General features: G+C 53.5%; 1 protein-coding gene across 1 annotated transcript in view; it reads right to left on the bottom strand.

Annotated features, from left to right (window-relative positions):
* The window catches only part of UROC1 (urocanate hydratase 1), a 40,606-nt gene that overhangs the window by 15,638 nt on the left and 11,327 nt on the right, over positions 1-13,641 (bottom strand). The window contains exons 4-15 of the mRNA XM_003982564.4: positions 12,648-12,707; positions 12,196-12,324; positions 11,995-12,056; positions 8,145-8,211; positions 7,916-8,059; positions 5,939-6,027; positions 4,708-4,770; positions 4,235-4,414; positions 3,855-3,952; positions 2,985-3,057; positions 2,002-2,123; positions 32-102 (exon numbers count right to left, since the gene is read on the bottom strand). Of these exons, the coding sequence (XP_003982613.2) occupies positions 32-102; positions 2,002-2,123; positions 2,985-3,057; positions 3,855-3,952; positions 4,235-4,414; positions 4,708-4,770; positions 5,939-6,027; positions 7,916-8,059; positions 8,145-8,211; positions 11,995-12,056; positions 12,196-12,324; positions 12,648-12,707 (1,158 nt within the window). The remainder of the gene's footprint in view (positions 1-31; positions 103-2,001; positions 2,124-2,984; positions 3,058-3,854; positions 3,953-4,234; positions 4,415-4,707; positions 4,771-5,938; positions 6,028-7,915; positions 8,060-8,144; positions 8,212-11,994; positions 12,057-12,195; positions 12,325-12,647; positions 12,708-13,641) is intronic.

Below are 13,641 nucleotides of genomic sequence, written 5' to 3'. Positions count from 1 at the left end.
ACCCCTGCCTCCTGCCAGGCGGAGCCCTCACCAGCCGGTGCCTGGCGGCCTCCTGGATCCAGCGGATGTTGTCCACATACTGCAGCTTCACAGCCGGGTTCACTGCAGGGAGAAAGAGTGGTGTTGCAGGCACCAGGAGCCCCCGTCCCGTGGGGCTCGGGCACAGGCCCTCCCTCCGGCAGCCACTCATCGCCATCCATCCATTCCCTCAACAAACATCTATTGAGTCCTCACTGTATGCCAGGCACTGGGCAAGGCACTGGGAACAGAGGAGGCTGTGGGCCATGGAGGAAAGAAGTATGGTGACGTGGTCACTAGGGTGACGGGTCAGGGGGGCCCCAGGCCTTTCTGTGGAGGTAGCTGTCAAGCGGCAATCGAAATGCTAAGAAGGAACCCGCCACACAAAAGGCTGAGGGAACAGTATTTGAGGCAGAGGGAACAGCAAAGGCAAAGGCGCAGAGGTAGGAAGAAGTTGAGTTCCTATCCCAGGAAAGCAGGCCGGTCAGCTAAAGTGTGGGGGGCATGCAGAGTCGGGTGGTAGCTGTGTTGTTCAGGAACCTACTTCCACTAGCTCATGAGAGCAGACAGTTAAATCCTCAGGGATGGTGTGACCCAGTGGTTGACACAGATACCATTAAAATTTCAATTAAATAAACTTACACTTTTTCAGAGAGAGTGCGTGCACACGCACGCATAAGCAGGGGAGGGGCAGAGGGAAGGAGAGAGACTCTTTTTTGCTTATTTACTTATTGTGAAAGAGAGAGAATGCACGCGTGAGTGGGGAAGGGGCAGAAAGAGAGGGAGAGGATCCCACGTGGGCTCCGAGCTGTCAGCGTGGGGCCCGATACAGGGCTTGAACTCACAAACCGTGAGATCGTGACCTGAGCCGAAATCAAGAGGTGGTCACTTAACCAACTGAGCCACTCTGGCGTCCCAGGAGAGAGAGAGAGAACCTTAAGCAGGCTTCATGCTCAGCCCGGAGCCTAACGCGGGGCCGGATCCCATGACCCTGGGATCATGACATGAGCAGAAACCAAGAATCAGACGCTTGGGGCACCTGGGTGGCTCAGTCGGTTGGGCGACTGACTTCAGCCCAGGTCATGATCTCACGGTTCGTGAGTACGAGCCCCATGTCAGGCTCTGTGCTGACAGCTCAGAGCCTGGAGCCTGCTTCGGATCTGTCTGTCTCTCTCTTGGTCTCTACCCCTTCCCTGTTCACGTTCTTGCCTGCCTGCTGCAAACGCTGCCACTGCTGTGCATGGAGCTTCGATGGGAATCAGCCACTCTGAGAGTATTTACGCGGGGGCCACCTGCAGATGCCGCAGCTCAGGGCTTCTTCCCGGAGGACAGGTTTCTAAGAGAGGATCCCTTCCTTCCCAGGAGGCCTCCGCCTGCCCACTTCCTCCCGCCCTCCCCTTGTTCTCCAGCCCTGCACCCGTGTATCCTGGACCTGTCCCAGCCTGCCCAGCCTGGATGTGGGCAGCAGGGGCGAATGGCCCTGGGGATCAAAAACAAGCAGCCAAAGGTTGAAGGACCTACGCAGCAAACCAGAGAGAAGGTGGCCCGGACCTGCAGAAAAGCTGCAGAGAAGTGCGGGTAGGAGTCCTGACAGCTGAGGAAGCTTCACAAAACCCCTGCCTTCTCTTCTCCACGTGAGAAGCAACATCACATGCACTACACAGGAAGCGACTGTGGTTAAACCAGGGGCGGGGGCAGGGACGCGGGGACGACCACCACCATCCACGTGGGAAGGCAGTGCAAGCTCTCTGTCGCAGAGACCACAGACCCACGGACATGGGGAGAGCAGAGTGGGCACAGAGGACAGCTACGAAGAATCAGAAGCACCGCCGACAGGCACAAACTCCAAGTCCACGTGCTCTCGTGTCCTGGGGGCCAGGCCGAGCACGAGCAGGGAAGGGGGGGCTGCGTCAAGGGGGTGGGCTGCCCTGGAGCCTGTGGTGGGCCACCTGCCTGTGAACGTGTCCCATCCTGCAGCCTCACCTCCGTCAGCAATTGCTTCCTCCAGCACAGACGTGGCCAGCTCATCCGTGACCGCCAGGTCCTGGGGGTCCCCTGACGTGCATACCCAGCGGAAAGGCCCGAATCCCTGGGAGAATATGTCTCTGCGAGGACAAAATGCAGCCTGGCTGCACCCTCCATGGACCAAGGAGGGGAGGTCTACCTACAGTGCTCCAGAACTGAGAGGCGTGTGTTGGGGACGTGGTGTGTGGGCCCGTGAAGTCAGGGCTTCAGCATCCAGAACTGTTGCTGGACGCCCCTAAGCCGCTAAATGCACAGCAAGTTTCAGAGGCCAGCCCCTCAGGTCCCCTCCCCCGCTCAACCCCACCTTCTCCCCTCAGTGCCCCCCCCACCCCGGTTCTCTGTCCCTCCTCTTAGACCGGCACCGTCTCTTGCTGCAGAAGCCGGGACACAGGCAGAAATTCCTTTCTAATGCAACTACTCTACAAAGACAACCTGAAAATCAGTGAACTAAAAGCAAGTAGTTGGGAGAAAGAGTTTAACTGTGGGACTTGGCCAAGTTTGCCTTGGGTGAACTGACCTTCCTAGGTGGCCTCCAGGCAGAGGGATGGAGAGGCCTGGGCCCCGCCTGGCTCCTGCACTCACCCAGCCCCCTGGGCCCACCGTCCTCTCTGGACAGCCCCCCACCCCCACCCCGCTGCCCCCTGCTGCAGCCTGGCAGTGCAGCCCCCTGGGTCTCTGCCTCCTCACCCACAATGAATCCAAGAAGGAGACCGTGGCCTTCCTCCTCTCCCTTCCTCTCTGGTCCCATCTTGTGCACAAATGGGCTGGCAAGCTTCCCATCCCTGTCCCTGTGTTGCTTAAGCCCAAATTCCTTCATGTGGCCTGGTGGCCTCCACCGTCAGCCCGATCTCTCTCTGGTTACCTCCTCCTTCTCCCTACTTGGGGACTTTTCCAACCTGAATGTCTAGGACCCAGATGCCGCAGGTGACCCCATCACTCACCCCATGATGTGCTGGACGTACGAGGGGTAGCGGAATTCTGTCTTGTTGGCGCCTTTCTTCTCCACGTCAGCTCCTGCGGGCACAGAACCCGCCCAGAATCACTTGGAGGGTCTGAGGATTGGCGGGCCCTGCCCCGAGGTGAGGACTTATACCACTACCCGGATGGTGAGTTAAACAAAGACGCCAGTTTTGATAGGGAAGACTCCCTGGGTCTCATTTTACGACGACGAAGGGAGACAGCAAGTGCTGCCATTGGTGTGGGGCCGGGTGGGGGCATACACATGTTTGTGCCCACATTCCCGACATGACACGCCAGAATCTTCGAACTCCAGGAGGGGAGCTGGCACCAGAAAAAGGGTTGGGGGTGGGGGGGGTGACTTTCCACCGTGTCTCTCTCTCTCTCTCTCTCTTTTTTTTTTTACATTTATTTATTATCAAGAGACAGAGAGACAGGGCATGAGCAGGGGAGGGGCAGAGAGAGAGGGAGACACAGAATCCGAAGGAGGCTCTAGGCTCCGAGCTGTCAGCACAGAGCCCGACTCGGGACTCGAACTCATGGGCTGTGAGATCATGATGTGAGCTGAAGTCGGACGCTTAACCAACTGGGCCACCCAGACGCCCTGGTACTTTGTGTTCTTAAGGCACATGGATAAACTGAAGCCCAGAGAGGCCAAGGACCTGGCAAGACCAGCTTCCAGAAGGTCCAGGCAGGGGCACAGTGAAACCTGCAGGCCGTGGCCCCCACCTCTCCAGGGCACCTGCCAGGCTACTCCTGGCTGGTGAGAAGGGAGTATTCCCGAGGGCCAAAATCTTGGCCCCTCCAAGCTTGGGAGGCTGGGGGCCCCTCATGTGACCTTCATTTTCTCTCACCTGCTCTCTGGGCCTCCAACAGGAAGGCATTGCCATAGTCCCAAAAGAAGAAGTTCTCTTTGGCCAGTCGGTTGATGGCTGAGACTTGCCTCCTCAGGCTGCAACAGGCCAGCAGTTAGTGATCAGCCCTACCCACCAGCAAGGCCCTGAAAGCAGGCCCTCTGTGCCTCACCGCTGTCACCCCCGGCCCCATCCCGTGGAGCTCAGCCAGCTCTGCTTACTTCCATCTCATCTGACAGATGAGGAGACAGTTCAGACAGATTCAAGGTCTTGCCTAAGGCTGCACAGCTGGCCCCTGGGGGACCAGGCAGAGGCCAGAGTCCCCAGTCTAAAAGCTCCTGCTGGCTGTGTGTGCCCCCTGGGCCCTGGGAACTCATCACCTTTCCTGGACCAGGCTCTTGAATGCAGCCGGGTCGGAGGCCATGAGGCTCTGCGCCTCTGCAAAGCCCAGCTGCACAGGGTAGTAACCGCCATTGAACGGGTTGTGGCAGGACGTCTGGTCTGACCCCAGGTCCACCAAGAGCTCCCCCGTCGTGTCCAACTCATGGACCAGCCGCTCCCTGGGAAAGACATGAGGTGATCAATACCTGGGGCAGGGGAAGGCACCGTCTGGGGCCTGACTTCAAGGCCCAGCCAGCAGGGGATTGCCCTTCTCTCTTGAAAGAACATCTGGTGGAAGGCAGCCTGCCATGAGCTCAGGCCAGGATCTGGGCCTCGGAAGCTGGAAGCAGAGACTCAGGCAGAGCACATTGGAAGCTTCATGTCTGGGGAGCCTGGCCACCATCAGTACCTTGTCTGGAGGGGGAAGTTCACCCAGGGTCCCCAAGGCTGCCAAATCCCATCCCCCACTTACCAAAGATCTACTACATTGCCATGGTAACCAAGGCTGAGCACCTCCTTCCTTTTCCTTGCTTCCCTAGAAGGGGACAAGAGCAGAGCAGATGGTCCATTGCACCTGCCCCACCAGTACCAAGCTGGTGAGAATGCAGAAGGTCACTGAAGGCACTGTGTGCCAGCATAGGGCCTGAGGCACAGGAACCTCCGAAGGGTGTCCACTGAGGACCCAGAACCGTAAGGGAAACAGACGTGAATGCCCCATCAGGGAAAACTGAGAACCGAGATGACAGCAGTGATGAGCCAACTCGAGGCAATTCACAGAATCAGGACCCTTGCCATTAGGGCTCTGATTGGGATTGTTCTAGAACTCGGTCTGTGTCTTCCCCGGAAGTATGACCAGACAGGCTGTTTAGGGCACTTTGCTGAACTGACAGGAACTGATTTTGTGGTGAGTGTGTGAGTGTGCACGTGGATGAGTGCATGCACGTGTGTGCCAGCGTGTGCGTGCGTCCGGGATGCTAAGCAGCATTCACAGGCATAGGAGGCAGATCAGGCCAGACCCATCTGTGTCCCACCAGCAGTCTGGAATGTCTCCTGTATTTAATGGAAGCTCATCTGAGAGTTTTACACAGAGGTTGCCATGGGGCCAAACTAGCATTTTCAAGAGATCAGTGTCAAGCAGTATCCGATCCTAGTAATGGGAGTATTTCTCAATTTGGTATGTACTTGGACATTTTCCTCCAAGCCCCCTTTGAAGCCCCCTGGGTGACTGATCGTGGCGGGGCTGGAGAGCCGCTGTGTGGTGCGTCCTCCCTGCACAGAGCTCAGGTCTCCAAAGTGTGTCGGTTGAGAGCAAGCTTCAAAAACGGCATCAGATCAGCAGCCCCCAGGGCAGTCCTTCCCCCATTCCTGCAGTTTAGCCATCAAACCGGAGGGCAGTGTTGCCGACACCCCCCTCAAACAACCAGACCACAAGTGGGGAGGGAGATCGGCTTACCCCGAACCTGGTGGAGTCACACCGAGGAACGGTTCCATCTTTCAAAGTTTCATTCCCCCCAACAGATGAGGCGAGCACCTAATACGTGCCAGGCTCCGGGCTGGGCACTCAGGCCACAACAGTGAGAAATACAAGGCACAGCCTATGCTCAGCCTGTGGCTGAGTATCAGGCATTTAACAGGCCCGCATACAGCAGCCCAGCCTCCGGATCCCTTCTGTGGCCTCCCCAGGCCCAGGTCAGGCGCCATACCTGAGTCTTTCAATGCAGTGGTCCAAGCTGTCGGTCACTTCCATCAGCCATCCTTGCTGGTGGCGTTTCATGAGGGCGGCTTTATCCACCTGGGACCACGAGACACAGGGCCACCCAGTCAGTCACTGGGCATGTCAGCCTCCACCAGGAGGAGGCCATCCCCTGAGTAGATCGTCCATGGCAGCACAGGTGCCACGAGCTGTTTTCCCGTAGTTACTCCCCCTCCTGCATTCCTTGTCAACAGAACCTGGATTTTCAGGACGACACTGTGGCCCCACTCCAAGCTAACTACAACTACTCTTTCCACTGTCTCCAGCCTCCCTTTTAGGGAAGAACTTCCATTCGATCCAAAACTGACCAGTGAGGTAAAAGAACGAGTTTCTGAGGTATCATCTTCCTGCTAAAATCGAGTCAGTCACAGGTGGCACCTTCCCCCTTCCTCCTTTCTGCCTTCAATGTAGATGCGATGGCTGGGGTGGGGGCAGCCATTCTGAATGCACGAGGGAAACCCAAGAGAATCTAGCGATGTTAGCCCTGACATCGCGGAGCCGCTGAAACAATGCCAGCACTGCGGGCTGCGTGAGAGAAACAAAACCTTATTTGTGCAAGCGGCTGTAGTTTGATTTTACTATTGGCACCCAGGTGGGCTCCTAAGAAATATAAGAGTGTATGACACAGGCTTAGTACCAACTGAGTATAAATCACAAAGGTGGGTGTCTCTCTCTTTTTAGGATTGCTTATTTGCCATCTGGGAATTTTATTACAAATATGTACTGCTCTCTCTGTGGCAAACACTTTTAAAAAATACATGCTGTATTTAAAACATTTTTTTAATGTTTTTATTTATTTTTGAGAGAGAGAGACAGAGCACAAGCAGGGGAGGGGCAGAGAGAGAGAGGGAAATACAGAATCCAAAAGCAGGCTCCAGCCTCTAAGCTGTCAGTGATATGGGGCTCAAATCCACGAACTGTAAGATCATGACCTGAGCCAAAGTTGGACACTTAACCGACTGAGCCACCCAGGTGCCCCGTATTGTTTTTAAGTTTATTTATTTATTTTGAGAGAGAGAGTGTGCGTGCAGGAAGGACAGAGAGAGGGAAAGAGAGAGAGAAAATCCCAAGCAGGCTCCCTGTGGTCAGCACAGAACCCGATGCGGGGCTCAAACTCATGAAGTGTGAGATCATGACCTGAGCCGAAACCAAGGGTCAGATGGTTAACCGACTGAGCCACCCAGGCGCCCCTGTGGCAAACATGTTTTGAAGATACAGGGGGAAGTAGGTGAGGATGAGGGTTGAGGATGAGACGAGGGGAAGTCAAAGCTTTTTAAAAACATAGGCTATTTTTCTGCAGATTCCAGGGGATGAGCTAACGTTAGTTGCTGTAACTTATTTTCTATATAGGGGCCAAGGGCAGCCCCTCCCCACAAATGTGCCACGTTGGCATATTGATTATTTTAAATAAAAGTTGCTTAAGGGACCCCGTGTACAAGGACACTCAGGCCCTCCTCTGTCCCCTTGGAAGCAGGAAATATATCTCCCATGAGAAAGGTACCCCCGACCCAACCAAGGCTTGTCTTAAAGCTCCTCGCCTCCTCTCCCTGGCTCCCTTCCTCTCCTTGGCTCTACCAAAGAAAGCTGTAAGAACCACTGGCCAAAGGCTGCGTGCACACACCTCTACTGACGTCTGTTGCCCTCACCTGACTGTGACCTGTTCGAGCTGGGGGAGTCTATGTTCATCTCCAGGGATAAGGGGAGCGGTGCCCACAGACGGTCAGTTTCCCGGGGTGGGGGGGATCAGCAGGCATTGACCGTGGGGGAAGATGGGCACTTTGAAGGCAGGAGGCATAGGCTGCCATGGGAACCCACCCTGGGAGGCTTGGAGGGCTGGTGGGGGGGTGCAGGAGAAGAGAGGGCTGTGAGTGGGGGCAGCTCTAGACTGAGGGAGGATGCAGGTGGGCAGAGTGCCTGCTGGGCTCACCTCTGCTATCACGCCGATGCACCCCACGATGACCGCAGCTTTGGCCTGAGCGCCACTCATTCCGCCCAGCCCAGAGGTGACAAAGACCTTCCCAGCCAGGTCCTTGACCCCCAGGTACCGTCGCCCGGCATTCAACACGGTGAGCTGCGGGGAGAAGAGGAGGAGTTCACTCGCCACTCCAGCACGTCCTCCTCCCACCCCCGGCAGCCAGGCGTGGCCCGTTTCTCACCACTGTGCCATGGACGATGCCTTGGGGACCGATGTAGCAATAGCTGCCTGCTGTCATCTGGCCGTACCTGACCACAGAGAAGGCAAGTTCAGGGCTGAACTCGGTGCCAGGCACAGCTTTAAATTTTTTTTTTTCAACGTTTATTTATTTTTTTGGGGAGGACAGAGAGAGACAGAGCATGAACGGGGGAGGGGCAGAGAGAGAGGGAGACACAGAATCGGAAACAGGCTCCAGGCTCTGAGCCATCAGCCCAGAGCCCGACGTGGGGCTCGAACTCACGGACCGCGAGATCGTGACCTGGCTGAAGTCGGACGCTTAACCGACTGCGCCACCCAGGTGCCCCCAGGCACAGCTTTAAAAGGTACATGCTTTAAAATTCATTTTCGATTACCCCAAAATGCATTCCTACGTTTTCCTTTTAAAAAAAGAAACCATTATAGAGAAAGCTACAGTCCCCCAATTCTGGTCCCCTCTGGCCTCCGGGACCTTTTATACACAGATTTTGATCTGTTAAACACTGTAATATAAGTGGCAAAGTCACTGTGGGGGCCATTTGGCCGTAACGACGGAGGTGGAAGGTGATCCGGCACCTTCACATTCTGCGCTCACGCCCATGTGAAGACAGGCCCGCCACTGTTCGCGGCAACTTTGTTTGCGGTGGCCAAGCCCTGGAAGAGCTGGAGCGCCCAGCACGGAGGAGCGAGAAACAAACGTCAGCGTAAGAACACAGCAGAACTCTTCACAGCAAAGAAACAGACCAAAGTCTTCCTGTGCCACGTGGCTCAGTGAAGAAGCCAGGTGTGAAAGAACCCGTTCTGTGGGATTCTGTTGGTATGACATTCAATGACCTCCAATGAGGGGGGTCTACCTGCTGGAAGGAGGGCACGGAGCTGCAGGAGGCAGGGGTGACGCCTTCAGAAAAGGGCGCTCACAGAGCGGCACGCTTCATTCAGGTTTGTGGGCTATGCCATCACCGAATGGCATTGGGGTCACTGTTTGCAGGTGGGGTTATTGTCGTCATTAGTATTCGTATTATTTACATCAATGGCCTCATCTTGTAGGTATTGGTATTGCTTGTGCAGCTGGGCGCCTCACCTGCGGGGGCCTTTCCACATCAGCACACGCGGGTCCTGCTGATGGCTACTCATGGTTCCACACTGTGTGTATCAGAAACCACAGAATGTTCCCCTGCCCCCTCTGATCTCGTTACGCAAATCACACTGCAGTGAGTGACCTCCTGTCTGCCTCGCTGGCCCAGGGAAGAAACCAGGAAGGGGTAGGCCTCAGTCATCAAGTGCAAGTATGTAAAATATTACTAGACATTGTCAAATTCCAAAGTGACTGTCACCAGCAATGCATGAGGGTGCCTGTGTCTATCCCTTGATAATTATCAAACACTTGAATATTTTTGGCAGTGCCTTTTTCTGGGGTTTTTTTTTCTGTTGCCTTAATTTTACTCTTCTCTGGGGACCCCTGAGGTAAGCGATGCTCCAAGGTTTACTGCCGCTTGCTTTTGTCCTTGGTCCATTTCAACTCCCTGTCTCTTTTCTATTGGGTTCCTGTCGCCCAGCAACTCTCCCCAGCCCCTCCTCTCTTCTAGATCCTATTCTTGCAGGTGTGAGTCTGAATGCCAAGTCTATCCTATAATTAAGATAAGGTACTGGACCACGTGGAACCTCTTCATCTTCTTCCAAAAAAGGGGGAGGCATTATCCTTACCGTGGAAGGTTGTATGACTATTATACAATATAAAAAATGGTTCTAATATAATAGACATCCACCCAGGGAGATGAGTGAAACCATCAGAACCCCCCACAAGGCCGCATGGACCCCCTAACCTCTGCCTTGGGGACCCATATCCACTCAAGCAGAGGGCCCACGGCTCCCTTTGTACCACATACTAAGGGTGTCCTCTTGATTGTTTTGTGAATTCTCACGGATCTCTTTGAGGCAGGAGCTATGAACAGACAGGACCCAAGTTCCAAGGTTATACAGGGATACACTGCCGAGCTGCGAGCTGACTTCAAATCCTTCTAATTCAGTCCTTTGTGCTCAAGTTACCCACTACATGCTGCTCCTAAAATAACTCTAGGAGGTAAAATTGTGGGATCAAGTTTCCTGCACTTGGAACTTTGACCCCAGTCGCTAGGTATAGTCCTCCCGGCCACCCCCAGCCTTGCTAGACCCGCCCACAACCTGCGACCACCTGTTTTCCCACATCCACCCTGGTACCGACTGTTATCTGTAACTTCATCGTGTCAGCCTGACAGCTTGGCTAAGTTAAAGGTTTAAACCCCTTCCCGCCTGTGTGGGTGATTTGCAGCCATTTTAGTCAATTGCCCACAGCACCCGGGTCAATCCTCAGGTGCAGCAGACCAGGTCTGACTCTGCAGTTCTACTCTCTTTAAACCTCCGTCCTGAATCTATAAAACAGAAGCACGCCACCTTGTCCAATGTCACACTTAGGAGGCAGCAGGTCCAGGATGCAGACCCTGTCCCTCTGACCCTGCGGCTGCTTCCACTGGTGAAGAAGAGGCCATCAGGCCTCGCAGTAAATAGTAGTAACAGTAGATACTTAGGACCAACCAAAAAAGTAATAGGGTTTCTGAACCTCGGTTTCTTCCTCCACAAATTGGGCCAATAAGGGCGCCTAGGTCAGAGGCTTGTACAGAGAAGCAAACACCATGGTATCTATAAAGCTCACCAGGACACCTGACACCTGGTAGTGACGATTATGATGATTACATTGTAAAATCTTAGCCTGAGGCTTAATTGGCTCCCAATACTACAGACCTGATCACCCCTTGTCCCTGGCAAGAGTCCTTGACCCCTTGAACTCAGGACTCACTCCTGAACTCAGGAAATGCCTAGAGGCTCCTGCCTGTCAATTTCTTTTAGAAACTAACTAAGGAAAGGCTGAAACAGGAAAAGGAACATTTGAGAACAATATAAGCCCTGCCACAGATGAATCAGAAAGTGCCTGACAGTTACCTCAGCTTCATTATAATATTAAAACCACCTTCTGAATATTCATCCTGAGCCCTCATAAAAGAAGCCTGCTTAGCCTCTTGAGAGAGTGGCTTTGGACATGACTCCCCATGACCTCCTTATTCTGATGATTAAAGTGACCTTGTGAGGCACCTCCACCTGGTGTGATCTTTGTGTATAGCTCCCAGGTAGAGCAGACCCACTTTGGGCCAGGTAGCAAAGAGCAACAAACCCAGAGATCCGTAAAAATGTACAGATCAGGACATTCACTGTAGCATTCTTTAAAAGCCCAAAGAACCTGAAACAACCCAAATCAGGTGGCAAGGGGGCTAAATAAATCATGGTACAATTGAACACTGCAGGTAAAACAAGAGTGCATTAGACCCACGTTTCCTGAAATGGAACAGTCTCCAGCTATACTGTCCAGGGCGGAAAGGCTGGTGCAGATGGCATCCATAATGGTCTACCTGACTCTGTATGTGCATGAGAAATGTTTGGAAAGACACAATGTGAAATGGGGAGTCTAGGGTGGGAGAGGGGTTTCCTTTTCGCCATACCTCTTTTTAAAATAATGTTCCGGGGGTGGGGGGAATGTTTGCAATTCAGAGCACGCATTGCATTAATTTTATGACAAATGAAACAGTTGTGCTCTGTATTTTGGGGTTTGGGTTGCACAGGTGCACACATTTGTTACACTCATCAAATAGTGCACTGGGATATGCACCTTTCATGTAAATTTCACTTCCGAAGAAAAAAGCCCTGTAAACAAATACTGAATTCCTAGCGGTTTTATCTGCTGCTTACTTTGAGGCTGTCAAAAACCAAGTTGGACAGATGGATGCATGGAGAGAAACAAGACTTACATTGTAACTCCCATAGCAAAGAGCTTCTCATACTCTGTCCGGGAGGAGTAGTTGGGAATGACCTGGAAAAGAGGAATGGGAGCCAAAGGCTGGGGGTGGGAGGACAGAGCCCTCCGAAACAATGAGGAGGCAGGTGTTGGGGGCACCTGGCTCTCCTGCTGCCCCCAGGCAGGCACTGTGCCCGGCTGCCCCAGGACCCACCATCCCGTTGGTGATGACCAGCCTGGGGGCCCCGGGGCTGCTTGGGAAGAGGCCCAGAGGGTGTCCGCTATACATGACCAGGGTCTGCTCCTCTGTCATCTGTGACAGGTAGGACATCGTCAGCCAGAACTGCAGGGGAGAGCAAAGCACGGAAGGCTCTGTAAGTGGAGGGCCAACACTGAGCCCCAAGTCACCACCCAGGCCCAGAGAGCTCCCACAGCCCCAGCAGTCCTGCCAGTGCCCTGTCCCCTCAGGCCCTCATTACTCTCCAGCGGCTCCTGGTGCCTCGAATAATGTCACACATGCCCTGAGGGCCTTTAGTACCCCCAGAATGCCCAGTGTCAGCATCTCAGGCATCAGGGAGGCAGAGACCTGAGTCCCGAGCCTTAGATTGTTAGATCCTACCAGGCCAGAAGATGTGGGGAGGGGAAAGGCCATACAGTCCAGCGTACCTGAGCCCAGTTGCTGAACACCTGCCCATTTCCTCCATAGGTCACGAGCTCCTGGGGAAACTGGAGAAGACATGGTGTCATTTGAGATGGGGGTCTGGGAAGGGAGGGCCCCCACCTCTGTGCTGTGCCCAATGGCTGTTGGCCCTTGAAGAAGGAGTGTTAAGGGCAGGGGGAGAAGGCAGAAAGGGCGAGGCCCAGACACAGTGACCTCTGCAGGAACACTGGCCCCCCCATGACCTTGTAAGAGCTCAGCGTGACATGAGAGTCAGAGCTGGATCTGGGATCGCTTTGGGAAGTTAGCCCAGGGTCAGTGTCAGGGGTCTGTCTGTGACCAGGTTCTGGGGTCAAGGCCAGGGCTGAGGAAGCTCTCACCTCTGGGTAGAATATTCAAATTCTAGGATCATATTGCCCTCAAGTATAATACTTAGAGACTCACCCCTGAAAAGGTTATCCTTTATCAGATATGGGTATCTGATGTACAGACTGGCTCTCAAGGACCCCCATGACAGATGCATGTGGCCAGACTTGCATCATCCACAAAATAGTATGGCTATTGAGCACTGGAACCATGGCTTATTTGACATGCCCTAAGTGTAAGATTCACCCCCAATTTCAAAGACTTAGTAGGGAAAAAGGTTGTAAAATGTCTCAGTGATTTTTATGTTCCACGTTAAAATGATAACATTTCTGATACATTGGGATGGACAAAATACAGGAGTAAATCTGTTCATTATTATTTGTTTGCTTTTTCATGTGGCTTTTAGAAAGTTTTGGTTTTTTTTTAAAGAAAGTTTAAAATGCCATGTGTGTCCATCATGCCAATGTTGATATCTGGAGGTTCATGCTGTACTCTAGTTACAGACGATGTAGCCACCCGGGGGGGAGCCGGGAGAAGGGTCTATGGTCCCCTCTGCACTATCTTTACAACTTCCTACAAATCGATCGTTATTTCTAAATAAAAAGCTTAAAAGCATTACATGTATGTCTTGAGTTA

This window comes from Felis catus, chromosome A2, assembly GCF_018350175.1.
Source record: "Felis catus isolate Fca126 chromosome A2, F.catus_Fca126_mat1.0, whole genome shotgun sequence".
NCBI lineage: Eukaryota > Metazoa > Chordata > Mammalia > Carnivora > Felidae > Felis > Felis catus.
Note: the sequence above shows the minus strand (reverse complement) of the source record. Positions and strands in the feature narration are given on the sequence as shown.